The following is a 26,999-nucleotide window of genomic DNA, read 5'->3' on the forward strand; positions in this document are numbered from 1 at the left end:
TTCCATGATTGAGTTTTACTTGCTTCTTATATTTAGTAGGTATATAATGATTACAATCTAAGACTCTGCGTATAAATAGTATCCGCACAGGATTCTCTTTCAATATGTTCGTACACAATTAGCGCCATGCTTTTAATGTACCTTTAGTGCCAGCTTTGAGAGCTCATATACATCGATCGGTCTGATAATGTCTCGGGTCTGCCATCGCTATTATCGACGGTAATATCGTTAAAGTAACACACTGATCAACGGTAAACGTCCCCGTATCGGAAGGTATCTACATATTGCTACTGATTCCGAGCTCCGTAATTGCAGCTTGAATATGCACAGCGAGAGGTTCGCTCGCGCTGACGTCGCTATGCTGATACCCATTCAGAAAGTAACACGTGCCCGATTCGCTTGCTGGCATTCCCTTGGGTAAATTGTCCTTGGTCCGCGGTTCCAATATGAATCCCGATTTTTGTATTAAGCACCTGTAAGCACATTTGCAGCACCGTGAACGATACGCGCGTAAGCGTATATACAAGGAGATATATCTTGTAAAAAAAAAAAAACGTACAGGTACGTAGTTGGACTGACGTTGACACGAAGTGGCTCGCTCGTAGATTCAAATCTGTTCGCCAACGTGACGTTATGTCCAAAGAGACAGTATCTTGGCATCTTCTTGCCCACGACGCCTGCCAACACCATCCCGGTGTGAATGCCGATGCGCATCTGATAGAACAGTAAGTAGGACAATCTAGTGAGTTCTTCGATAACCGTTCTGCACGCCGTATATTGACGAACATAAAAAAAGTTAAATGTGACAATCGCAAGAAAATATCAACAAGAAGAAGAAACGTAACTTGTTTTAAATGTTAATGCAACCGTGGATGGTTTGCGTTTTCTCGTATTTTCAAACCGGCCGCTTGTTGTCGTAGTTAAGAAATACTTTAAATGGAAAAAGTTTTAATAGCATTCAAGGCGAGAATAATAAACAACGGATTGTCTGCTCGAATGGATATGTAATAATCAGAAATAACTCTTAATTGAAAAACTTTGAGAGAAATATGGCATTTTCCGAGAAAGGCAGAGAGTTAAGGATTTGAGAATTGAAAGTTGAGAGATTTATCATTTTAAATACAAAAAAGAAAGAAGATTTATTCATACAAATAAAAATTATATTTGGAAAAAATTTGGCGAATGTTGTAGAGAACATCATATTTGTAATATTTCTAGTATCACATATGAAATACCAATGTGGATGAAAAAAATACCTACCATATTTATAAAATTTTACATTTTTTTAAATATTTTACATTCAAACACGAAACGCAATGCCATGAATAGTATTTAAAAACAGTATTTCCATGCCACTGTTAATATTTATACTCTATCTCGTAATGTGTTTTTCTCGCCCAGAGTAATGGAAGTAGAAACATTGTAATATACTAAAGTGCATAAAATTACAATAAAACTGCAAATATTTTACTATCGATATTGCATCGCTGAAAGAAAATTGCATTGCATGTAACTACACGATCTTATCTGTAATCGTACGTAATCATCGATGTACCTTTATTGGCTTGCCTTCGTGAGTCAAGTGATGAGAGCACGTTTGTATCATCTTTAGGCCCATCCAAGCAATTTGTTGTGCATGTGTATTGGTATTTCGATGAAGGCCGCATGCAACGCAGTAGGCATCGCCGATTGTCTCTACCTGTGTTCATACAAGAAGAAAAGTAAAATCAATGCAGCCTCCATTCATGTTCGCATATAATAACTACTTTTATAGACCATGTTTGACGTAATTAGAATTCCTCGATAAATTAAGTTGATGCTCGTAAAACAGCATGTTCTTTACTCCATCGGCACTGTATTATTTGCTATTGTTAAAAAACGAAAATGCCGATAATGATAAGAAATTGTATGTTAAACTCAGTTCTTGCGATGTCTCACAGATGGCAGCATTATACATTTTAGCAACCTAGCGGGAGTAGCGAGAGAAAACTGTAATTTATAACGATTGATATTTCGAAGCGATTAACATAAAAGTATATATCATTTAGAAAACTTTTATATGATAAATTAATAATTATTTTTCTAATACGTCAAAGAACATTTAAACGCGATTTATCTTTTAATTTTTATCAATTATAAACTTCAGAAAGTGAAGAATGGATAGCTTCACTTGATTAATATAATTTAATAAATTAGTAATTATATAAAGTATATACCAGTCTATATAGTCCTTATGCAATTATTATTCCCGACTTATAACATACCTTATACACATCCAACTGACCACAGTAAAGGTCAAATTGCTCGTACAGATTTTGAAGCATGTTGATGACCATCATCGGGGTTGTTGTAGCGCAGATAGATGTAAATCCGACTATGTCGCTAAACAGCATCGTGACATCTGGATACGTTTTTGCTTCGATTGTCTCTCCTAAACGATAGATATGAATTTAGATATAAATGTTTAATCGAGAATTTCTCATAAAATATAATAGTATATTTAGGCCATAGTATATTCAAACGATCGAATAAAATTATAATTATATTTACGATTATAGTTTATTGATTTAGTTTTAATTTAATTACTTTTTACAGTTAATTCTTTATATTCATTTTTCCCATTTTCATACGTTATTACATTAGATTTCACTTGAAAAGTAAAGAGACAATCTTAATAAAGATACAAAAGTATTGCTTAGCTATATCTTGTGATCGAACATAGATTGTTGTAATTTACCCAGCCACAGACGTTTCGCAATATCCACCGGAAATATAAGATGTAGAAGGCTGATATTCTTTTCTCTTTCCACATTGACCGCCAGGTTAGCTTCTTCAATAGAACTCTTCAATTTATCCATCCGTCTCCTTAAGCCATCCTGAAAGAAGATTACGCCATTGTATTTTGTACGGATATCAGGATACGATAATACAAAATGAAGTCATGAAGTCAATTCGTTGTTTTAATCATATTAAATGCAATGCAACCGCTGTATATTATTCTATCTTACAACCATTGATGACACAAAATATAAATGACTCAAATTTTTACGTTAAATAACACGGATGCTCGACTCGTGGCCACATAAAACCAGCCATGAATTTACTCACTTGTGCCCTGGCTTGCTCGCCAACGAGTATAACGTCCCTTGTAGCGTCGTGGAGAGGGATATCAGAAATGAAGAGTCCTCGACCCGTTAAGCCCTCGAGACCGTTCAAGAACGGTGAGCTTACGAATAAAATCGAGTCTGATTCTGGACAGTGTACCATCTGACCCTTCATTTCCAGGCCCTGTAATAAAATAGAGTTTTTCTTATAAATTTACCGTACCACGCGCGTGTGTTCAAACAATATTAGTAATCCACTTTCGCGCGGCAAGAGTCATGAAATCAAGTGATTGCCTCGTCTAGTCTGCTTTTATTTGCATGTTTGTGTTTTACGCAGTACTCCGAGTTCGCGGGTAGTAAGTTAATCATCGTTAGCAATCATGTTATGAGCATACCTCCGCGGGATATTTATCGACGTCGTGCGGTCTCTGGAGGGTCAGGATAAACGGTGTATTCGCGCGCTTTAAGATCTCGTGAAAGGTCAGAGTGACGCCGTGAGGTCGTGTGAAGGCGAAATATGTCGATATCTCCCTGCCGAGTCGGTTCAAGTGGTGTCCGAAAATTTTCATGAAACCAACGCCGAGTTGAACGAGCTCCAGCTGACGGTCGACGACGAAGTGCCACGGGAACGCCTTGCAAAAGCACGCTACCCCCATACGAAGGTCCGTTGCTTCAGTTGAGAGTGGACGGAAAGTGGGTGACACCACGTCGCAATCGTCGTCTACGCCCAGCTTTTCGCTATAACGCTCCGGAGTAATCCGGTATCTGTAATATTCAAGGAAACGGGTTGCAGGTGCTGTCCTTTCTGCCACGTAGAAGAAATATTAGGGGTATTCAAATAAGTTAAAGTCTAACGGTTTGACAGGTTATGTCGGGTTAAAGTCCAGTAAAAAGTTAATTAATTAACTTTGGGCGCGCTACTCTTTAAGGTTATGCAAAATACATAAGTGACTCATTAACCTATCACATTAATCCTTGAGTTAAAAGTGTAAAAATTAACTTTTTACCCGACTTTAACCCGACATAACCTGTCAAACCGTTAAACTCTAACTTATTTGAATACCCCTATTCAATAAGGGAGCACGTCGGTCGCGCCTTTTTCCATATCACATTCCACATCACGAAACAATATACGCGTTAGAAACGCTGTTTCAGCGATATTGCGGAGTATTCCGCGTATAAATATCGGAATTGAGCTTATACTTAACTCCTACATTTTTACATGCGGATGTGATTGGTAGGAGAGTCAACATTTCTTACGATGATATAACCAGGAGTAATTACTGGCCGTTCTTCGCGATACCATGTCGCGCGGATAAATGTAACCAAACCGATGAAACGTTTAATTAAACTCGGAAATGTAAGCGATGGTGCGGTGACAATGTTTTGCACGTCATTTACATGTTCGCGCGTCGATCTCATCCTTTCAGAATTAACGTGAGACTCGGTAGTACCGCACCTATCATCAAATATTTGCCACTGAGGAGAATCAATATTTGTTCAAACGAAAGGTTTGTACTCTCACGTGCTCTGCGCCTTTGCCTATCTGCACGAATTACATTCTACTCACGTGACATTATTTCGATTACACGCGATTTTGTGAACAAACATTAAATACGTTATGCAAAAGCGTACGAGCGATGTAATAACAGTCGATATAATAAATCTGCATTTTCTTATTTCTTTTTTTTCGGGCTACCACATTTTTAATATGTGACCGGTGTAAATACATACGTCGCGTCGCGTGATTGAAACGAAATGGAAACTCTACATAAACACATGAATTATTTGCATAAATAATGGATGATATATAAATAAATGCATATAAATTATTTGCACAAGGAATATTATTTGCCGTGTCGCAAAAGTCATTCGGAAAATGACGCTTATATCGGAGTTTATGTCACAGCGTATTCGTGTTGATCATATCGACAATCCTGAAATTTCGTTTATCTATCTCTGCAGTCACGATTTACATTCGTTTATACAGGGATCTAATCGCAATTGAATTGAAAAATTTCGGGGAATATTGAAAAGGCCATAATCGTGTTGCACAGGTGATGTTGCGTCACCAATTTCCGCCGTATTTCTCCAAATCGTATTTCCAGAGCTTGTATCGTTTTGATTTCATATTTTTCGTTTGCTGCTCTCTCTCCCTCTCGCCTTCTTGTTCTCTTTTTATCGTTTCACGAGTAGTCGTTGAATCAGAATTGTGTCGCTTGAAAGTAAAGTAACACGGACCTCTGTATTCGTTGCCGCGGAAAACTCATTCGCGCGTGATGTTTGATAACAATTTTTGTATTCTTCGCTAAACGCTGAGATAGCCTAGAAAATTTTCTTCGTTTTTTACGCTCCGATAGCGTTCTTCATGCCTACCGCTTTCAAAATCGGGCTGAAAAGGAACGGAAATTAAAAATCTCTGCATGAGACTTGGGGCCGGTATCCTCGATAAAAAACGACGTGACATATACGAGAAAAAAAAATCGAGTTAGTCGGCCGCGATAAAGTGGGGGCAAAAAGCCTCGTAAAAAGATTTACCTAAAAAATTTTGTGTTGTAGGGATCCGGCAGTATATACACATCGGCTTGGTCCTTATAGAACTGCCTGGCTATGCCTTTCAGACTGCCCACCAGAAGATAGGCGATAGAAGGGTGGTCGGTGGTGAAGTGTAGCTCCAGCGCTTCCGGTGTGGCGATACACACAAACTCCGCCTCGGTATCCGATCCCGACTGATGCTGGACAACGTCGTTTACGCCGTCGAGTGTGGTCAGGAAAGCGGTCAGATCGTTCCCAAGGCAACGGAAGGCCCGTTCTAAGAGACACGAACCCACGCAAGCCGATGTGATCAGCTCCTGTCCGAGATGATCGAAAAACGCGTTCACGTCGACGTCTGCAAAAGTTCCACAAACATGAATTCGCCTCGAGGGAATTTCGTCGAGTCACTTTGGAACCGTTTATTTCTCTCTTTATTGCGATACTCAGAGAAGTGAGTTTCGTGAACAATATACAGTACGTCGTCTTAAAGTATATAACGCAAAAACCTCACACACGAAAAATAGATTTATTGCAGGTACTCTAATTGTTAAAAAATGCTTTACGTTTATCTTAAGGACGCAGTAACGGGTATCTTCTTAAAAGTTTTTCTTCCGTTTTACAACGGATTTATCCCTTTTAAACTTTTATGGAAAATATCCATTGAATGGTCAACATGAATGTCGAATACTGCAAATCGGCGCATTGGAGAATTGCAAGTGAATCTCGCGGGATCGATAATACATACTGCGTTTCAACTCTGTTAAGCCTGGCATGTTCGGGTCCCTTGCAAATCCGGAAATAGATGCGGTGAGCAAGGGCTGCTTTAAACGATCTCGTATTATTTCACATCAAATGTCGGTACGAAAACACGCAATAATCATAATAGCGGTTGTATGGTCGTGCGATGGTACGTGATACTCCCCGGTTAATTATTTCGGATTATATCGCATGCCGCTCCCATGATATTCCGTCATATTATTATATATGCGACCCCAGAATCGATGGAGCGAATCGATGAAGTTTACGTGGTATTCATTGACATTTTTTTTTTTTTAATCGACGGGCTTTTGGCGAACAAGCATCGACCTAATAATGTTCTCCTGCAATAATGTTCGCAAAGCTTTACGGTAATCGCGTGTGCCGTTAGCCCGATAAATATATGATAAATCACGCGATGAAATATTGCAAATGTTTGTTCGCGATCAACGATATAGGATAATATGTTGTCTGGAAATGGAAATGTTATCTGTGATTTATGTGTATATTTACGCTGCGATTAACCCGGAAGCGCGGACAAAGAAATTTTCGGTTAGAACTTTCTGGGTCACGGTGATACGCGAGCGAAATAGGAGCGACGCCGACGGTCTGTCTGCGTTGTTCCCGTATAAATGCGTCGGATGCTTTCTTTTATATATATTTTCGTGATATCATAAATTCTCAGACGGTAAACGATTTTCGACATCGCGAGCTGTCGGGCGTACAGTAGGGCCATATAGACTCTTCGTAAGTCAATCTTGCAAATGGCCTAAATGTCCTGTATATCTTTGGTGACAGCGAGGTCTTAGAGTTTCTCTCGAGATTGCATTACGTTGGTACGGGAAGTATCTTCTATGCTCTGGTAACCACAGCAACAACCACTTCCTGTCGTGTATACGAAATGCGAAGTGATCGCGCTGGCAGAGGCGCGAGGCGTAAGGACGAAAAGGGGTTCTGGGTCACGACGGAGGGAAATAATGTGTAGCTTATGCCGACGATTTGTCTCCCTACGAGTCCTTATGAACAAAAATACACGTTTTCCGTTTGCTTGATAAACGACCGTGCGTATTTGTGGTATTTGTCAACGGGCGATAAGCACGCGGTTTATACGCGCATCGCTCATCGCCGCTAATAGACTGCAGGCACGGGGAGAATTTAATGGTTCGATGATTTTCTAGTGGCGCAAATATTACGAGGTAAATAGAGAAAATTGTTAATTCATTATCGCAATCTCGTTTGTTAATCACGTGCCATGTCAAACGTTTCCAAAGCTATTCTTATTTATGCTCACCATGTGCAATTTACCGAATCGCATTAATTGCATTAAAATATACGCGCGGCCCTGCGCTTTTATCAGTGAACTTCGATATTCAAGGGTCGGCGTAATTGTTAACGCGGGGGGAAAGAGATTCCACCAGGATGGCAATTTCTTCACGGTGCACGGTTAGGAAAAAAAAAGAGAGACCGCAGGGCGATTTTGTTTGAACTTGAAAGTACCGCGCTATGCGCTACCCTTGTCCTTTTTTTCAGGATTACATGCTTGGATACGGAGACCACTTCGACCGAGAATACGTATATGCTGCTACCGTCGTCAAAGGAGCGTCTTGACGCAGGAGATAAGTTGGCGATATATTTAACGGGAAACCATCACGGCGCGTTACATGTTTTATGGCGGACAAACAGGCGTTTTCATATAATCGCTCTCACAGCGTGCTCGCAGCATAGTGCAAGCATTCTCTCTAATGCGGTTACATAACATCGCGCGTCGGGTTTATTGCGTTAGGGTACACCGTATTTCTAAGTTACGGTTGCTAAATTCCGTCCGCGATGCGTTCCACGTACCAAACTATTAGTCACAAAGGGCGCATTACTCGAACGACGACCGTTGTCTTCGGCAAACGCGACTGGGACTGGGGACTGGAAACTGGGGACTGGGGACTGGGGACTGGGGACTGGGGACTGGGGACTGGGGACCCCATTCATAAGTTCCGATGAGGAAGTCAGATCCAAATACATTACATGCGCGCATCGATTGTCCGTGATGATTAATGGGACGTTTCTGAAGCGTACTCCACTGTAACTACAGTACTCGACTACGGCCGAACGTAAATTGGGTTAATATGCGCTCAAAGATGAAGGATCGTGGAAAATCATCTGACAACAACGCCGCTGTCAAACAGCATTATCCTTGAGTCTCCTGAATAATCGAGCTCTATGTCTGCCTATTATTGAATTTAAAATGTACGCGGCCATATAGTGTTGACTCTCTTTCGGATACAATAAAATTATTAATTCGAAACTTCTCAAATGATAATTCCGAGTAGCTGAAATCCTGCGCTTCTACATATGTTGCGAATGAAAAAAGCATGTTTAGCATAGTACACATGAAATATTAATTCATTAATGCATTAAGAACAGAAAACAACTGTACATGAAGCGTGGTATAATATTTAAAGAGGGTATTAACCTATTAATTAAAATTTCTATAATACGCTTATACATTTTTATATATTTTGTATAACGCGGCGTACATATTTCTTTTATCTTGAATACATTTATACTAAAAATAAAATTCTATGTGCGTAAAATTCGCAAAAACACTTGAAAAGTCTGTTATACCGCTGGTTATGATTGCCAGCAACAGACGAGTGTTCCAAGTGACAGCTGTAACAACTTTCTGAGGAGACTTTAACAACCTTACTTCTTCCCAAAGAGTATGGCTTGCTTATTTCAATTAGCATTCTGAAATATACCGGTTTTCGCGTGGGCTACGCGCTCGTCGTCGTTTCAATATAGATTGATTGCAAAGAAACTCAACAAGTTTGCAAAGTTTGCAAAGTTTCCAAAGACACCGTGCACTTCTGATACTTGCACGTGCATATTACACGAAATTAATTATCGTTAATGAGCGTGTTTGTAATTTATTAGAAGCGCAGGAGGATGTACTATCTAGGAATAATTAATGATACGAGAAAATTTCCAATTATAATCTGTATACATACTGCGTCATTAGCAAAATAAAAACATAAATTATATAGCGTGTAAGATCATAAAATCTTTAATGCACCTTGTAAAGATGAAAGGGATGAAGTTAATTTAATCGCGGAATAGAAATGTGAGATCCGTACGATTGCATTGTAATACAATGTACAATAACATTGAGGTACATAATGCCATTGTTCGAAGTCGGTACTAACAATAGTACTCAATGGAACGAGCTTTTATAAAACGGAAATTCAGGGGCGAGTTGTAAGGCAGAATAATTTTTCGTTTCTTCTTGCCACGGCTTTTCTATATATAATCGATGAAATATTCAGTCGCGCTCCATGCGTCTCTCGTTCCACTTCTCGGAAAACTCGGCAGTCTCGGCTGAGTTCGCCAGCCTACGGGTGGTCCATTTATAATATAAGATTATCCTTACGGGACTCTGAAGAGACAAAACAAATTCGGGGCGAACTGACACATTTCTCCTAATCTTGACGGGTAGGGAAAAAGCATTTCGCTTTGTCGTTGCGTGTAAGGTTGAATCAATAAAGGTGCTGTTTGAGCGTGCATAGGATAGAACTCGCCGTGTAACGATGGCGGATCGGTATAGCATCGCGGGCATGATTTTCCGAGACCAGGCTCATCTAGTTCATTAATCTTTCGGAGTACGTATTACCTATCCGGAGGTTCCTTCATTAACGCCAGGAAACCTGCACACACACACCCTATTTGTGTAGTCTATCTGCCTTGCAACAGCGCGCGTCCTTGTTAAAATTGCATCGAATCGTGTGATTGAAATATCGATAAAGGTATATCAGAGCACTTAATAGTTTCTAATCTCTGATAGCAAATATATCGGAACTCTGATGCACACAAGTTTATGAAGTGCGATCAAGCTATTTCAAAACGAATATAAAAGAAAGATATCGTAAAATTTTTGCTTGTTATAACATAACACATTATTTGTGCCAACAAGCGTAATTTAGACAATTATTTTTCTTTATTTATTCTCCCCACTGTACATATATAAAAGTGTGTACATTTAATGTATGTACAATTTAAAAGAGACTGACATCAGCGTTACTTTTCAAAAATAATATTAGCGTTAGTTTTCTTTACACAAATTATCCTCGCGGTTGCATTTCAAGCTGAAATCAAAAATACATGTGACAGACGGAGTTAAAACGCAGAACAAAATTAAAATATTATCATACGACGCCAGATTGCACGTCGCTATGCAGTTGCTAGGGAAAGTAGAACGCGTAACCAAGGGTCCGGGGACGAACACATTTAGTAAATCTGGAATAATTTGAATGTGAAGAAGAACGACTGCCTCGCCCCGAGCTTTATTTGTAACGACAGCAACGTTCACGGTCCTCATTTTAACTTCCATATTGCAAGTGTGCATGAAAAATGACTACATTTTTTTTAGTATTTTATTATTTCACTTTTGCAATTTTTTTGCATTAAATTTGTAGGTAACTTTGTTAATTCTCGTAACTTCCGAATTTGTTTTTTTTTTCTATTAGAGAGAATCCATTAATTCTTTCGACAGAAATAAAAGCGCAGGTCGAGAAAAAAATATACTTTACTAATTGCTTAATTAATGGATCGCATTGTTAATGTTTTACTCCGGATTTCATTTGAGACGCGGTAAATATCGATCGGATTTTTCGCATTAACGGATTCTCGCGTTATCAGCTGCGCAAAACCGCAGCAGATAATGGTACTTAAGATATAATTGCGAAAAATTCAAAAAAAGTAACACAAAATCGCATAATAAGTAATTGGCGCTGACAGAGAATAATTCCAAATTAGCTTCCACTTGTTTGAATAGAACGATTAAAAATCGGTTAATATTCGGGACTATAAAGGAAACTTTATAAATCTTCATATCCTTCTCTTCTATATATAACAGTTATTTTGTCAACCGTAGAATAAGAATAATCGCGTTCTGCAGTCTCATCTTATTATGAATTATATAATAAAACTTATTTGTGCACTGAGAAAAAAATACTGTTTCTTCAATTAAATGTGGAATTCCGGGGTGCCAAAAACATAAATAGTTGATTCAATTGTATAAATAGTTGATTCAACTATAGTGTAGTCGTTTTAATAATTCAAATATTGAATCAACTATTTATATAATTGAATCATTATTTATACAATTGAATCAACTATTTATATTTTTGGCACCCCGGAATTTTACATTTAATTAAAGCAACAGTATTTTTTTCTCAGTGTGCACTTAAATATTACATAAAAACATCCTGACCACGTAAGAGTCTTCCAATTTTTTAAATTTCTTTCAATTCAAATTCAATTCGATTCTGACAAATTTGCATATTTTTGGAACTAGCGTCTCGAGCTTTTTCTCAAGCAAACGTGTCGACGTGATAAGTTTTCATAATTTGGTTGCGATAGATTTATGATAATCGTCTCAACGTTTAAAGTCAGATCTAAACTAAGCACAAGCGAGCGCGAGCAAACACGAATGGACAAGTTGTTTCAATAATGAGTGCGAACGATGCCTTACGGCAGCAAGTTGTTTGTTCTTCAAACTTCGTAACGTTCTGTTACGAAGTAACTGGTAAATAACAGTTTACCGAATCGTGAAAACGAATCAATGCAGTTTGATTTTAAAATTTACTCAACATTATAGGGTCAAATAATCTTCTCTGTTTGTATAACGAGTTTGAAACAGATATCTAATTTTCTTATTTAATTATTATTTAATTATAAAAATTATGTTATCTTACCACAATCGTAATTTAGTGTCTCGTAAATGTCTTCCAGTAAATTATAGTTTTCCTCCTTTCCAACATTATTGAGAAGTTTTTCTCTGAAAAATAAAGCAATATATATTTTATTATTAAAAATCGTATATATATTTAATCATAAAATTTAAGCGAGAACTTGCGAGACTGTTACTTTGTGGGTTGTTAGTAATTGAAATTTGATTTATATATTCTTTACAAATGTAGAATTTTTATAAAAATTTACATTAATGAATACATTTTACAAATTTTACTATATTAAATTGAATTACGTTATGGTCCCATGGCATACATATTTTCTTAATATACTTATTGTTAGTATGGATTTCTTTAATAATTTCGTATAAAATATAATGTCTCTCAAAAGGTATTGTATCATATTTATACTTTTTAAAAAATAAAACGTTAAAGCAATTATTCATTAGTACATCTAATGACTATAACAATTAAAAAGTTTATTTACAATATTAAAAATTGTTTTATGACAACGTTTCACTCAATTTCTTTTATTTTTTTCCGCAGAAAGGGTATCTGCATAACACATATAATAGAGAACATTTTTAATGAATATACTTACAAAGACGATGTTGTCGACGTTGGAAGAGGTACTTCATGTTTATTTAATAGAGCTTCTAGCGCCACATCCACCACTTCATTCTACAATAAAAATTAGGATTTCAAAAATAATTATGGAAGAACAAAGTCAATTGTTGTATTAATTCTAATAAATTTATTTTTCATTCCACAGTCATTTTGCGTTATCCAATTAAATTAACAAAAATTAATGAAAAATCTGAAATAATTGAAATATTTATAACGTAGATCGTTAACAAACAGTAATATTCCACAAATTGTGAAAATAATATACAAAATTTTGTTTAAAAAGATGTGATAAAAGCCAATATTAAGTTCTCTTAAATGTTATATAAACTCAATCATAAAACTACATACAACATATTACAATTTAAAAACATTTAACGCATGCCGCAAAAAGTTCACTCGTGCACATACATAATTCAGTGCTGTGTATTAATACCGAACTTTTATCGAATAACATTGTCGGTGGAGGCTGTACGTAATTTTTTTTTTTTTTTCAACGCATTTGAAAGATTGATATTTTCATGCACGCAGGTCGTCTATCAATGTAGTCAGACTAAATTATACAAAGTCCGATTTAACGACATGTGCGTGTAATTCGGCAATCGTGCAGTAATAATCCGATAGTTATTATGCGGTGCCTAGATTTTTGTCGTAAATTACGACCTGCATTTTACAACGAGAATTATGGCACCATTTGGAACGCTCATATGGGCAATTTTTCTCAAGAGAATAGCGCGCTTGGGGCACTCATATGGGACATTACTTCAGCTACGTGACCTTCATTGCATAACGTTGTTAGGAACAGAATTATTCTCTAACTTAGCTCTCGCACGGATTCACACTAAGTTGCGATTAATATCACGTTAAATGGCAATTAATAGTGGCTAACTATATGTACATATCCTAACTATTACCCCTGGGAAATTTGCCTATGCGAAATAGGGAAATTATAATACCATGGCTTTTCCACAAGGCTGTTTCAACACTTAACAAATGCTCAAAGTAATGTTGAATACTATATGTACGAAAAGCTTTAATACAACATAATGCGATACTTTATTACGTAACATATGACGCATAATAAATTGTAAAAAAGGTGAGATACCATGGTGGAAGAACACAGGTGTGCTCTTGCGCATATATTTCTAACAACCAATGAGAAATTGATGCCAGATACCTCCATCTTGCCGCGGTACAGTTTGAATTTGGCGTTATGTCATTAGTGTGAGCCTCCGCATAAGACTTTCGTATGGTAACGTAGTGTAACGAAACGTGGGTCAACGCACAAGAAACGTATCGGTTACGGCGTTATACGTCAATACGTTTCTTGTGCATTGATCTACGTTACGTTACCATACGAAAGTTTTGTGCGGAGGCTCTAACCGATACGTTTCTTGTGCCACGTTGATCCACGTTAAGTTACGCTACGCTATCATACGAGAGTCTTGTGCGGAGGCTCTTATAGGCTGCGGTCCACTTGACGCTACAAATGCTTCGAAGCATTCCTTTTCTCTTTTCTTTCAATGAAGAAATAAGAAGAAGAAGAACGCTCCAAAGAATTTGTAGCATCAAGTGGACCGCAGCCTTACTTATTTATTTTTATGTTTTACTTATTTATTTTTGTCTTACAAATAGAAGAACCATGATAATCTTGATATAACTTTTCCATAATTTTCGCTGTTTCAAATAATTCGACACAAGGGCTGATTATTCTTCCTCTAGAAATATGATTAATCCATTATCTGGATTAATCAATAATTCTGTTGGGGTTCCAAAAAAAATGAATATTTTTTGAATTCTTTCGAGAATCGTTTTTACACGTTTTTATTGAACACGTACTCATGATGATATGTCACAATATCACTTGGTACAACCTTAAATGTTTTGAAACTGACACTTAAAAATGGTTGCATCTGGCATCTGCGCAGAACCGTATGAAATTCGTCACGAGTATGAGCACACCTGTGTTCTTCCACCATGTGAGATACGATGAATTATTCTCTTTGAGATGTGTGCTTTTTATTATTATAATTATTGTTAAACGAATTATATCTTTAGCTGGCATAATAAAACTTAGAGAAAATATCAATAGATTGATTAATTGCTGAAACTTCTTGCGTCTTAAGAAAACTGAGAGAAATTCACGTATATCTCTCTGTATAAATGATACCACGAAACTTGATGTTAGCAGAAGAGGAAAAGAAAGTCTCTTTGATTTGGATATTCCATTTCAACGGAATTCACTCGATACATAACAATTTGTCAAAATAATATCCGACAAGTGACATTATCCACTAACATTGACAGATGATATCCATTTGTATTGGCACATCACGAGAAACAACATCTAAAGTAATCAATAACTCGCACGAGTATAATCAATTACATTCCACAATTTTGCTAGACGTACCGATATATTTAACAATTCGCAAAACACAATTTTTAAAATATGCGCAACAATATGAAATTTTCAAATTAGATGGAGCGACATTATTGATGCAAATTACTTATAATCCAAGATTATCATAACATCAAAAGTTTTAATATAAATTATTAGAGCATATAATTAAACCCTGAATGTTGGTTAGTTTAGCAAAACATGAATTATGTACCAGCGTTCATTAATAAATTGATTATGGTCTATGTTGGGAATTAGATCAGGGATGATCCTGCGGAAAATCAAGATAACAGCTAATCTTCTTTGCGTATTAACATTTCTTGTCATGTGGGTACGTGGGAATCATAATAATGCGAATTAAATGTACTCGCTCACAAAGAACAGGAGATTAGGATAATTATGTTTTAGATGCTATGTTAACATACAGTGAGCTATATGTATTGTGACGCCGCCGATTCCAGGCGCATTGTTTCACAGCCGCGTTAAATTTACCGCATCTTAATTTTCAACTCGTCTGATAATATAATACAAACGAACTGCTATAATGAAATTATATACACAAAAAGAAGGAAAATGGGAAAAGCGGTTTAATTAGTACCTCGCGTATAAGTAGTTAAATTACTTTCTATAACTTTCCAGAGACAGTTGCGCTCTTAATGGAAAATATAAAATTTAATGACTTACCCTGTACGATTAATATGTCAAAGGGCAAAGCAAAAGAATATACAATGAATATTTTAATTCAATTATAAATTGATTAACTTATTTATATTAAGGAGTATAAAATAGCGCTTTCAAAAATGTTTTTTTGTCGAAAAGTACGGGAGCTATAAAAACATTTCACAAATATATTTTTTACATAAGACAAAAGAAGAAAATGTGATAGAAATTTGGCAATGCATAATGTTGTTCAACCAACGCTTAGATAGTCATACCGATTGGAGCCAAAATCGATAGAAGTCGCTCTGGAATGGCAGTGGAAGGTCATTCAAACTACTTGTGGGAGGACAGTCGAAACAGACATGCGAAATGACATGTTTGTCAGTTTATGCAGTCGCAGGAAGTATTACTCTTATGTCAGTTTTCGTTAAAAATGACTGTGAATAATTTTCGATATTTTCTATTTGAGACTCAGTTGCATCAACTATTTTTACTATTGCGGCAACTGAAAACGATTAACATTTTATGCATCTATATTCTCGCGTAAGAAAGATTTTATTGCGATACATATGATTATTTTACATTTTATTACAATATTATCAGAAAAAGAAGAGAAGTAAAAAAATAAACAGTTTTAGTAATGACATATCTCTAAATAACTGTCTCGTAATAGCATATAGTATAGTGTTTATATAGATAAGAAAGCTGCGCTATTAATTGCGAGATGTCGTCAGCTAATATTTTTATAGCCTGGGGCGTCGGCCATCTATTATTTCACGCCGACTTCGGGAAATCAAAGTAAGTGCGCCGCGAGAGATACTTTAAGTGATTTAATACGTAGAGATCCCTTTTTATTTTTGCATTTCAAATACTTCACAACGCGATGGCTGTCGCAACGAGAGGCATTCGCGCGCGACGTCTGCCCCGCTATCGCTACAGCCAATATTACTATTTTATCGGGCACTTTTGCACGGCAGGAATATTCATAAAGCTTCGTCGCCTGTAAGAGAAAGGAAATAAATGATGGGAAGCAAATTACTGACGCAGCAACGGAGATATACGTAAAAGTGTATATACGTACCCGCGCGACGAAACAATATTAAAGCTTCTGCTCAAATTAATATGCAATTTATTTCTCATAAATGTTTGCCTAATGTTTTCGCCGCGGGAAATATGTTATAAATCGCCATATTCATCGTTTCATAAAGATATAAAATTACGTTTCACGCATCTCTTCACTTTTGACAGGGCGTATAAATTACAATGTCATACACGTATGTTTCGTCGCAACCAATACACACGCATACTTCGCATACCTCCAATAAAACTTCTGTATACATAATTTCCATGCTAAAATTTTTTTTTCGCGTTCAGAAGTTGTACGAATACTACGCATTAAGCAACTTCTTGCAAAACTCTACAACTTTTTGCAATCACGCTGATGTTGAGTCGTGGTGCCTGCACATACCGATGCAGGCATACACGGCTGCGCCTTCGTCACGATGCGTATCGACGCAATTTCGCAAGTAGGAGGAAAACTTGATTTCCGTCAATTTAACTAAGTAACGAAGTTTCTGTCGCATCCGTCCAATTCATCAAGTGAAATGGAGCCCCGTGTGTCGAACCGGTCGCCTGTCGCCATAAAGCTTGTTTCTACCGATGTGTCATTCACGGTAACAATGATTAGTCACGAGCGTCCTCCCCTGGAATTCATGATGCAAATGCAACGCGTTTTTGCAATTTCCATTTGTCCTTGTGTATTTACGCGTCGGGATTGCACGGATTAAAGTAGAGTATACCAACCGGATGGAACAATTCACCATATTGTGTCCGACTGTAATCTGCGAAATGTTAAACCATGTAATAGGTACCGTCTGTTGAATAGCATAGTTTAATTACTTTTGGCGGCGCACTGGATGTTCGTGCTACTGCAGATTGCTCGAGTAACCCAGTTGTACCCTTTCGCTATAATCAAACTCATTTATATATTATTATTGTTATTATTATACAGAAATACATGCGATCTTTATGTTACATCTTAACGTCCACCGGTCGTAACAACATCCCTAATTATTTAAAGAAATGTTAACATAGTCATATCTCGTTATATAAGTATAATATGCCTCTTTCTCTTTTCCGTTCTCGAAATAAACATTGTAGCGGGATACTTTGTTACATTTGTTATATCATTAAACATTTCTCTTTACAAAAGATAGTTTCTCGTTGTAAGTAACCTTAGCTTCTCATAAAGACTTTGAGTTTGTATTACAAAGCGCAAAGGGACGCTGTACTCGAGAAAATAAAATGACGAGAAAAAAGATTAATCTCGTGTACGTCCCTAACGTAGAACGTACCTACGTTTCTTAATGAATAACCGACAGCTTGGTAAGAACGAGTGCTACGTGGTTAAGTAAGATACACCGAATGTCTTTTATTTCCGTTTTGTGGAAATGATTGCGTCTTGCGAAGCGCGCGCGCGCTCGCATTTTTAAACTCGACCGACGCGCGATACTTTTAGCGGCAATTTTCATCAAGAAAGGAATTCTTGAATATACTGCTGAACTAGCACACTCGAGAGACGAAAGAGATACCGCAGACAATGGTAAAGACACATTTGTGAAATAATAAACAAAATTTTATTTTCTGTAATGTTCGAAAAAATTCTGCACTATTGCGTTAAAAGGATATAATCTCTAGATATAGGGCAGTAAAAAAAATTACGATTCTTTATTAATGTTTTTTACGAGGTACCGCATCTTTACATTTGCGGGAGATGCGATGCCAAACTTGTCGAGCATTATTTTGCTGGTTTATCTCTGACTTCTGGCCAACTTTGAGAGATGTTACAAGATTACGGTATTTCTCTGTTGCTCCTTGGCGCGTGTTTTCTTCATGTCAAGCGAGATATCATATGCAATTCTCCAGAGTCATGAAACCGTAATAGCTGACTACTTTCGTATGTGTATGTGTATGTCAAATTGAAATAGAGACAATTTATATGAACTTCTGAGTTTAATGAAACACTTTCTGTGTAAGAATAATCACAATAAGATAAACACAAAAGATACCAGACATAAAGGAGCTGTATTGTAGCAATGAATAACAGTCTTTGAATGGAGTGTTTTGTTTGCAAAAGGAGAGATCCTATTCTTCCGAAATGTCTAATCATTTGTACGTGTTAGCATTGTTACATACATACGATATATTAATACCGTATCTACACTGTTGGAAAATTTGTGTTAAATATAACATAAATCACATGTCCCAAATGGTCCACTCAAATTTTTGTGTTAATTTAATATAATATGGATGTGTTAAATGGTAACACCAATATTATGTTAAAATATTTCAACAGAAAGGAAATGTAATTCTGATTGTAATTTGCGGTTAATTATGTGTACAATTAATATAAATTTCATGTTGAAGTTAAAGATTGTAAGATAAAATCAACACTCTTTTTCTGTAAATTTTTATTCCCACTTCTGTTATAAAGTAAAATCAACATTCTTTTTCTGTAAATTTTAACACATTTAATAAATACGTTCAAATTGTTTTACTTTAATATATTTTTTAAATTATTTTAATAAATTTACATTATAAATTTGTTAAGTTTAATTAACACAGCAGGCATATGTTAAATCTACACATGTATGTGTTGATTATTTTACACAAAAATTTCAACAAGGACCTTTTTTAACAAAACTACAAAAAATTTTCCAATAATGTATAATATATTAATGTACCAACATTAAGTGTTCTACGAACTACTTTCCGTTCCATCAAGCGCTTACAAATAGAACTGCAGCAAATTCTATAAAAACAATGCAATAGATATGACTGTTTGCCCGTTGGGATTTTCAGGACGAGACACACACATATTGCAACGTCGATTTGATAAAAATTGAATCTCTCTCTGGCATAGTTTCAGTATTTATGTTCCGATAAAGGTAAATATGAATCCAGCATATAAATTAACTCAAATCCATCAATCTCGCGTACAATAATGTTTACGTTCGCGCCTTTTAGCGGAGAAAATACAAAACATATTTATTTTAGATTGGGCATTAGGTATACGGTACTAGAAAAAAAGTATAGATTCAGTTAAGCCTTAATTCGGCTTAAGAGAGATGTTTATGAGGGTAAAAAAAATTCTTATTAAATTTCCCACGAGAACATATTTCTGTAACATAATTTTCAAGGCGCCACCGGAAATTTTATTCGACCTCACGTTTCCGCTTGCATCCATTCGAAACTATTTAAGAGAGAAAGAGATATACGGAAGAGTATCTACGACCATTTATTGATCTGGCATATTTCTCGCCGTAATGGCCCCGAAAGCATCCCCAGCTAGTCCCTCGAAGAACTGCGCTTCTCAGAAAAAATCATTCGTCCGCACACGAGGAGCGTCGTGCAACGTCGGATCATCTATCACTGGGTGGCCCATCGTAAAAACGTACGGAGGGTAACACGCGTGTTATGCAAATCTATCAAATCGATCGCGGTATTTCCATAACATTACGATAGCGTGGCAGACGGTGGCGTGGTATATACGACGGAACTACATTTACGACCCTTACGATTACCCGACGATGTTGGAAGTGCCGTTAGAAACGACGGATGTATCGATCGCCCCTAAAGAGCGGTATTTTGCATTGCAACGAACGCACGATTAAGTTCGGGTAAGCTACAGATGCGAAACGTTGTTGCCATACGAGCTATTCGATTTATTCGCGATGGGAAAATCATACAAAAATATGTACATTTAATATACTACCAATTATACTACCAAATAGACAGTATAATTCTTCATAATCGGATCGCGTTGCGTTCTGTAATTAATAATAATAATACCGCTTTGCAATGTGATTATCCCTGTACCATCCCGGAGTAATCTTCCGATCGAAGCTTAAGCCACTGATTGAAAAATTGTACGTTAATTTTCATTTAAGTAATATCCGATAATTCCGACTAATGCCTCAAGCTTGCACGTGTAATTAAAATTTTCCCAGCGCTTTATCTCGATCCTCCTCTACCGCATGCACGTAAATTTCAGCTCGGTGCATGCGACAGGTAGTACGCGTATGGACTTTCGAGACTGTGCTTAAAGTTCCAAAGTGTCATGATGTAGCGCGGCGCGTCGTAGCGCGACTGCATTTATGGCCCCGTGAATTTATACGCAATATTTGCGTCGGTCGTCGGATACGCGGTGGCTATTCGCGGGGGAAGAGGGCTGGGGGGAGGAGAGAAAGCTTGAAATATTAATATCACGCATCGGCTACGAGCGATATGATTCGACGCAGAAATATTGTGTTGAAAATATTCCGCGCATCTGGCATTCGGGTGAAATTTAATAAAACGCGGGACATCAAATCTGAATATATCTATTTCGCCCGTTATTTCCTCCGATACGACGTTTATTAAATCGTAATTAATGTCCGAATCGTCGATATTACGTTATTATTTTGGTAAATTTCCCGCGTGAGGTAAAACGCCCGTTAAATCCACGCTCCGGTATCAGCTCCCGATCTCTCGATTAACACAAGCCGCATGATACATCATAGTGCTTCTAAACACCGAACGGACGATCGAGGTACACCATTATTGGGTCAAGCACGATAAGTAAGTTACGTGCTACTGAAGTTTCTCGCGGGCTGCGAACGGGCGTTTCTCACGACACAGAGCCCAGCCAGCGTTTAAGAAGCCGCCGTTAGAAATGGCTCGTTTAATACCACCGCTCGCCCCGGGATTAGGCGGGATAATCTACTTAATGCTCGTTTACGAGCAGCTCCTTTAGAGCGTACAAAGGAATTTCTCGACATTCCACTGTAAAAATTTCAATTGCTCTGACAAGTGAGAAATAGTGGTTGCACCGTATTTCTCCGGCGCGTAACTACTTCGTCTTTTCTCTCCTCGTCGACTTCTCTTCGTTGGACGGCACCGCATTTGCGTTCGTCTTGTGCTCTTCTACGACGTTGAAAAAAAAATAATAATAATAATTGGCAGAGCGCGATGATCGAAAACCACCTGCAGAAACAATATCTTGATACCGCGCTCGTTAGATTAATTGCATTTGGAATTTGCAAATCCGCCTTTTCCACCGCTACGCTGCGTTGCGCGCAGGTATTGTGCTCGTAAAATCCAATTCCGATTTTACAGCACCTTTTCTCTCTATCCACATACACATATACGCGTGCGCATACGTACACACGTACACAGTAGATATATCCAGCCGATATATCCGATCTACTTTTTTACGCTGTGTTAATTCTCCTGGTATCGATATATAATGGTTCATATATAGGGTATATGGATTTTATTTTTTAATGCTCGCGTCATGTCGAGCTGGTGAGAAGCTATCATAAAATATCGGTTCTTCGATAAAGAAAAGTGCGCGATGACATCCATTATACCAGAAATATCTTGGATCGTTCTTGGCGAGATCTCTCTTTTCATTTGGAAAGATTAAAACGGAAGCTGATAGAAAGACGTCGCGCACTGCCAGGCTGCGTTTTGCTGGGTTAATAGCACCTAACCCTTACTTCGGATCTACAGCGTTCACCTGCACCCTTTAGAGTGCCGTGTTCTCCACGGCACATTAGCGATTCGTAACATTCGCCCTTCGCGGTCATTTATTCATCCGCTTTCGGGAAACTGTTTGCCACATCAAGCACTGTTTGCGACGAACGAAGGAATATTCGGCTATGTATACACGTTGCAAAGCAATCTCGTGTTCTCCATCCTCCCAGACTAATTGCTCTTGACCCTTTTAGCTTGAAGCTGCGCGCCGAATACTCGTTTCTACGTCATCTCGAAGTACGTGACTCGTCGATTTTTTTTGAAAAAAAAAAAAATCCGAGGAACGTACAATTCCAAAAACTTATAGTACTTACGGGCGCGAACAAAGAACGTTAGATTCTCGAAGGTTTTCCCTCGAGTTTACGAAATTATAACATTTTTATGCAAACGTACACCTGGCCGCGCTACCCATATATATTTTGTATTAGTGTTAAAAGTTTCAACAGTCTCATTTAGAATTCTGTATGGTTTATTGATTTTCATGGCACCGGTAGAATATCGCAAGCGTTGAAATTGAAACTCTGGCCGTAACTGCATTACTGCGAATTGGCAATCGGATTCTAAAATTGCGGTTATAATTTTCAAATAGCCATATATTTAATGGACTTCCAGTTTACGCTGTTACGTCGAATTCGAAAAGCGAGGTATTTAATAGAACGACTAGAATTTCCACGGACACGCGGAGAGACGTGCCGCCGTTCGCTGCATTGAAGACGAAAGTTTCAGTCTCATTGGAAATTTTCCGTTGCACTTGTCAATTAGAATATTAGAGACGTTATATATACCATCACGTGAATTAAACGGAACTCACGCTTCGCAGTCCATTGTCTCGCTTGAACTTTCACGAAAGTTCAACCGATATAATGAAACCCCTGATTTGTTCCTTCGAATCTCCGTCTCAGTAATATTTATCCAGAGCGGCTTTAATCCAATATGAGCCGTTAACCGCAAAGTTTCATTTATTCTAAATCCCGCAAAAAATCTCCAATTATATTTATTTGCTATCAATCGAAGAAAGGAAGAAGACAAAAAGACATTTCCCCTCAAGACGTTTATTGCGTTTATTTTAGCTCTCTTGACTTTATCTATTTAGGTGAGTAAAGTAATTAATTATGTCGCAGTTTACAAATCGATGGCCAGTAGGAATCTGGGGCGCGACTGTTTATGCAATTAATCAAATTCTATGGTACAAAATAATTATACTTATACTTGATTGCGATTTTCAACGCCGATTTTGACTTTTAACGAATTAAACTGAAGTTTACTTCGTCTTTTTATAGTTTTATGCGGAGTATTATATATAGGCACTTGTGATAAGATGACTCCTGAAAAATTTCTATATTTTATTAGTCAATGTTATGTGGTTTGATTTCAAAATGTGGTCTGTGATGACTGTGATGAAATATTGAGAGCTGATGGAAAGTATTTAATCTTTGAGAATATTTTTTTATGTTCAGTCATTTTTGTTAATTGCCGCTTAGTTTAGTCTACATATGCCGCTTCGCAATCTGTGCATTTTATTGGTATACATGGTTTTTCGAATTACGATGTATTGAATTTTTATATACTTTGATATATTTGTCCAATTTGTCGAAAACTCTATATCTATTTGTCAAATTGGTACCTTTAAATGTCGTTTTTGTGTTTAAAATTATTATAATTATTTTTAGTCATTATAATAATTGATTATTTTACGTCTGTTTAATAGTAGAATTTTGGGAAAAACAAAAAATCTGTTTTTTATGAAAGAGGAGACGGTTTCTATCGCACAAAATTATAATATAATACAACGTAGTCAACAAGTATCGTTTCGAACGCGTTCGATTTTATCCGTTAATATGAACTTCGCGTCACGTTCCGTTTCCGTGCCTATTCTTGCGAGGCACTATTCATTTCCACTTCACTCGTTGTATATCGAATGCTGATAGTGACCTGTGTATATGGCTTAACACCTCTTGGATTTGCACACGCCGTTATCATCCTAAGTGCCACGTTCTCGTCTTCCTTAATCTGCCATCAAACGCCATTAACTCCCTGAAATACCAATGACATTTGCCAACTACAGGTACGATCATGCGATGGGAATCGATCCAACGTGATTGGATAGCGATGGAAAATTCGTCGAATTGCCGCATTTCAATAATCGGGGCTGATATTATCTCGACGATGAAACCAGTACGACCTAACCCAGCGGGGCGTATGCTCTTTAAAATGTATCAGAAACTAATCTTATCTTTTCGTAAAGAGATTATTTACGAAGTAACATCGGTTTGTGTTTCGTGTTAAGAAGCTATTATTCATGTTTATCACGAATGGCTTAACGAAATTACTGCGGCTACATCAGTGATAAACATCAATAATATGTTTCATATCTCCTTCAAGTTGCTTATTACTGCGTAATAATTCATCACGTAAGTTCTAAAGCTGCGAGGAGAGCATTATGAAAGCATTATATGAAAGAAGTACACATTAGCGGAAGAGACAAGACTTTCGTGCCAAGTTTAATGCAAAAGGCTTTAGTTTGAAGCTCTATACCTCTGCAAGACAAGGTTTGAAAACATTGGCCGTTCGCGTGAGTCGCTAACGCAGTTTGCTTCCGCGCGGAGGAGGAACTTGGAAACTCCTGCTTTCTCTCTAACGGCAGCGGCAGGAAACTTTTCGTTGGGATTTATTACATATTTCTGACCTAGTTCTCAATGAAAAACTGTCCCGATTCCCATAGTGATTCTCCGTAACCGCGCGCGCGTTTATCGTGCGGAAAGTTTGATAGCGGTTTCTTTACAAGAAGAAGAGGATGTGGGAGTATTCTAAGAGTTCGTGCAGTATTGTAAATAATTATTAACAAAAATGCGCGTTATTATCAGTGTACATGTCCCGTAATAGGGCAGCGAAAGTAATTTTGCTGGTCTATTAGGAAGGGTGGAGGATCAAAGTACTCGTAAAACGTTGTTGACTCTCATAATAATTTATCTCCCGTTCTTTAGGGCGCAGCCAGTTAAATTAAGGCAAATGTCGTCTCAATTTATCCGCGTCGACATTTGGGTCGATGTGATAAATATAAATTCGACTATCCGACGCTCTGGTACTGCACGTCAAAACGACCTCAATTCGGGCGTCTCGTTTATCACGATCGGTTGTGCCGTCTTTGAAAACGGAACTCGGTCACAATCCAAATCCGCGGTTATACCGGCTTTAAAGGCGGGAGAACGGTGAAGGAGGAAATTCGCAAACAGGGAGGAGTGTACACAGACGGCAAAGTGGAATAAAACCTCGGACGAGCTTGAACCAATTGCGTGTCACCGCCTGCACTAATCCGACTTTGAACTCATCGAGAGAAAAGCCGTATAAGAGCCAGCTGATCCTTTGCGCGTTAAAACTATTTCTTACGCTTACGTCTCTCTCTAGGTCTTTCCGCTTTCATCTAAAAGCTTGGGGGACGATGCATGCAACATCTATTTGTATAAGTTTTGCTACGACGTCAACAAGATATTAAACAGGTACATGCTGAACAGTGGTGAAAGCAACGCTGCGACGAGAGATCAGAGGTGTGGACTGTGTAATGCGACGGTATAGCGAAAGCTGAAGGAATAAAGTTGTCGTTTATTTAATACCGAAGGGTTAGTCAAGAGGGTCACCGCGGCTCTTAGGTGCTTCAAGTTAAGTGTCTGTGTGTCCTCAAGGTCGTCACCATCTTCTCCTAAAATCGACGACGTTATCTGAACCGACGTTTGTTTGAAGCGTGAGAATGGACATGCCATCTTGCAAATTCGTCGCTCTATTGTAGTCCAAGGGATGGATCACCCACAAATTGTCAACGTGAGACGTGAACACGCGGTATTAATTAATCAGGGACATGCCCCGCGCGTCTCGTTGCGTTTATCGGCGATCAGCTGGTGCTGCCTGAACCTCCGTGTCCGTGTACCCTCTCACAGCACTTGCCAGCGAATTTTGCATATAAACGTGACGTTCATTTATAAGTCTGTTCGCAGCCCTAATGTCATATCGTCGGTGTTCTAAGCGGTACGTGAACACGTGAAACCGATCCGAAAATTCGCGATTAGCACCGCCTTCGTCGTTGTCTTCACGATCGTTGCCGCGTTGGCGTCGCTGCTGGTACCGATGTCAATGCCGAGCGTCGCGGGGCCCGTCATCCTCGATCGCCAGTTATCGTTTATCGCACGTTGTGGAGGGAAGCTTCTCTCGTCACCGCAACGCGCTCACTGGGCTCACGTTTATCCGGCGTCGTCTACGGCCGCCGTCGGGTCGGACGCGGTGCACGCGGTTGCATATTAACTCGCGCGTCGCCCTTTAAAACTCGCTCCCTCAAAATCGCATTTTTAGAACATTTTCTCTTCACCGTGGCTTTGCAAAATCGTTTTCGCTACGTGGCCCTCTGTCGTTTCTTATTTTCTACTCCGCGATCTCGCTCCCTTGGGATGCCAAAAGTACGCCCCAATCGCGCGAGACTGACAACCGTAATTCGCGCGCGGATTCACTCTGTCAGGGATGCGGCAGATCGTCGACGGGTACACGGATACATAGCAAACGACGTAACGGCTACGTACGTTGCCGTGCCAGAGCGCGTAGCGCCATACTGCTCGCGGATTG

At 38.1% G+C, this 26,999-nt stretch overlaps 1 protein-coding gene across 1 annotated transcript; it reads right to left on the reverse strand.

Annotated features, from left to right (window-relative positions):
• Gycalpha99b (guanylate cyclase 1 soluble subunit alpha 2) lies at positions 1 to 26,992 on the reverse strand. Its single transcript, XM_071782419.1, has 11 exons — positions 26,003 to 26,992; positions 12,735 to 12,814; positions 12,140 to 12,222; positions 5,643 to 5,994; positions 3,500 to 3,869; positions 3,109 to 3,288; positions 2,738 to 2,876; positions 2,265 to 2,431; positions 1,556 to 1,699; positions 560 to 714; positions 1 to 473 (listed from the first exon to the last, which is right to left on the reverse strand). Exons 1-11 carry the CDS (start codon positions 26,147 to 26,149, stop codon positions 278 to 280), a joined length of 2,013 nt encoding a protein of 670 aa, XP_071638520.1. The 5' UTR covers positions 26,150 to 26,992; the 3' UTR covers positions 1 to 277.
• Between the last annotated feature and the right edge of the window lie 7 nt (positions 26,993 to 26,999).

The sequence above is a fragment of the Temnothorax longispinosus genome, chromosome 6 (genome assembly GCF_030848805.1).
Source record: "Temnothorax longispinosus isolate EJ_2023e chromosome 6, Tlon_JGU_v1, whole genome shotgun sequence".
Classification (NCBI taxonomy): domain Eukaryota; kingdom Metazoa; phylum Arthropoda; class Insecta; order Hymenoptera; family Formicidae; genus Temnothorax; species Temnothorax longispinosus.

Bases quoted from the DNA above. Each gene is read 5' to 3' on its own strand.
- Gycalpha99b (XM_071782419.1), bottom strand. From the start codon at position 26,149: ATGGCATGTCCATTCTCACGCTTCAAACAAACGTCGGTTCAGATAACG. The intron at 12,223-12,734 runs GTAAGTATATTC...TTTATTTTTCAG, and splicing joins ACGTCGACAACATCGTCTTT to AGAAAAACTTCTCAATAATG. The intron at 3,289-3,499 runs GTATGCTCATAA...ATTTTATTACAG, and splicing joins TCGATAAATATCCCGCGGAG to GGCCTGGAAATGAAGGGTCA.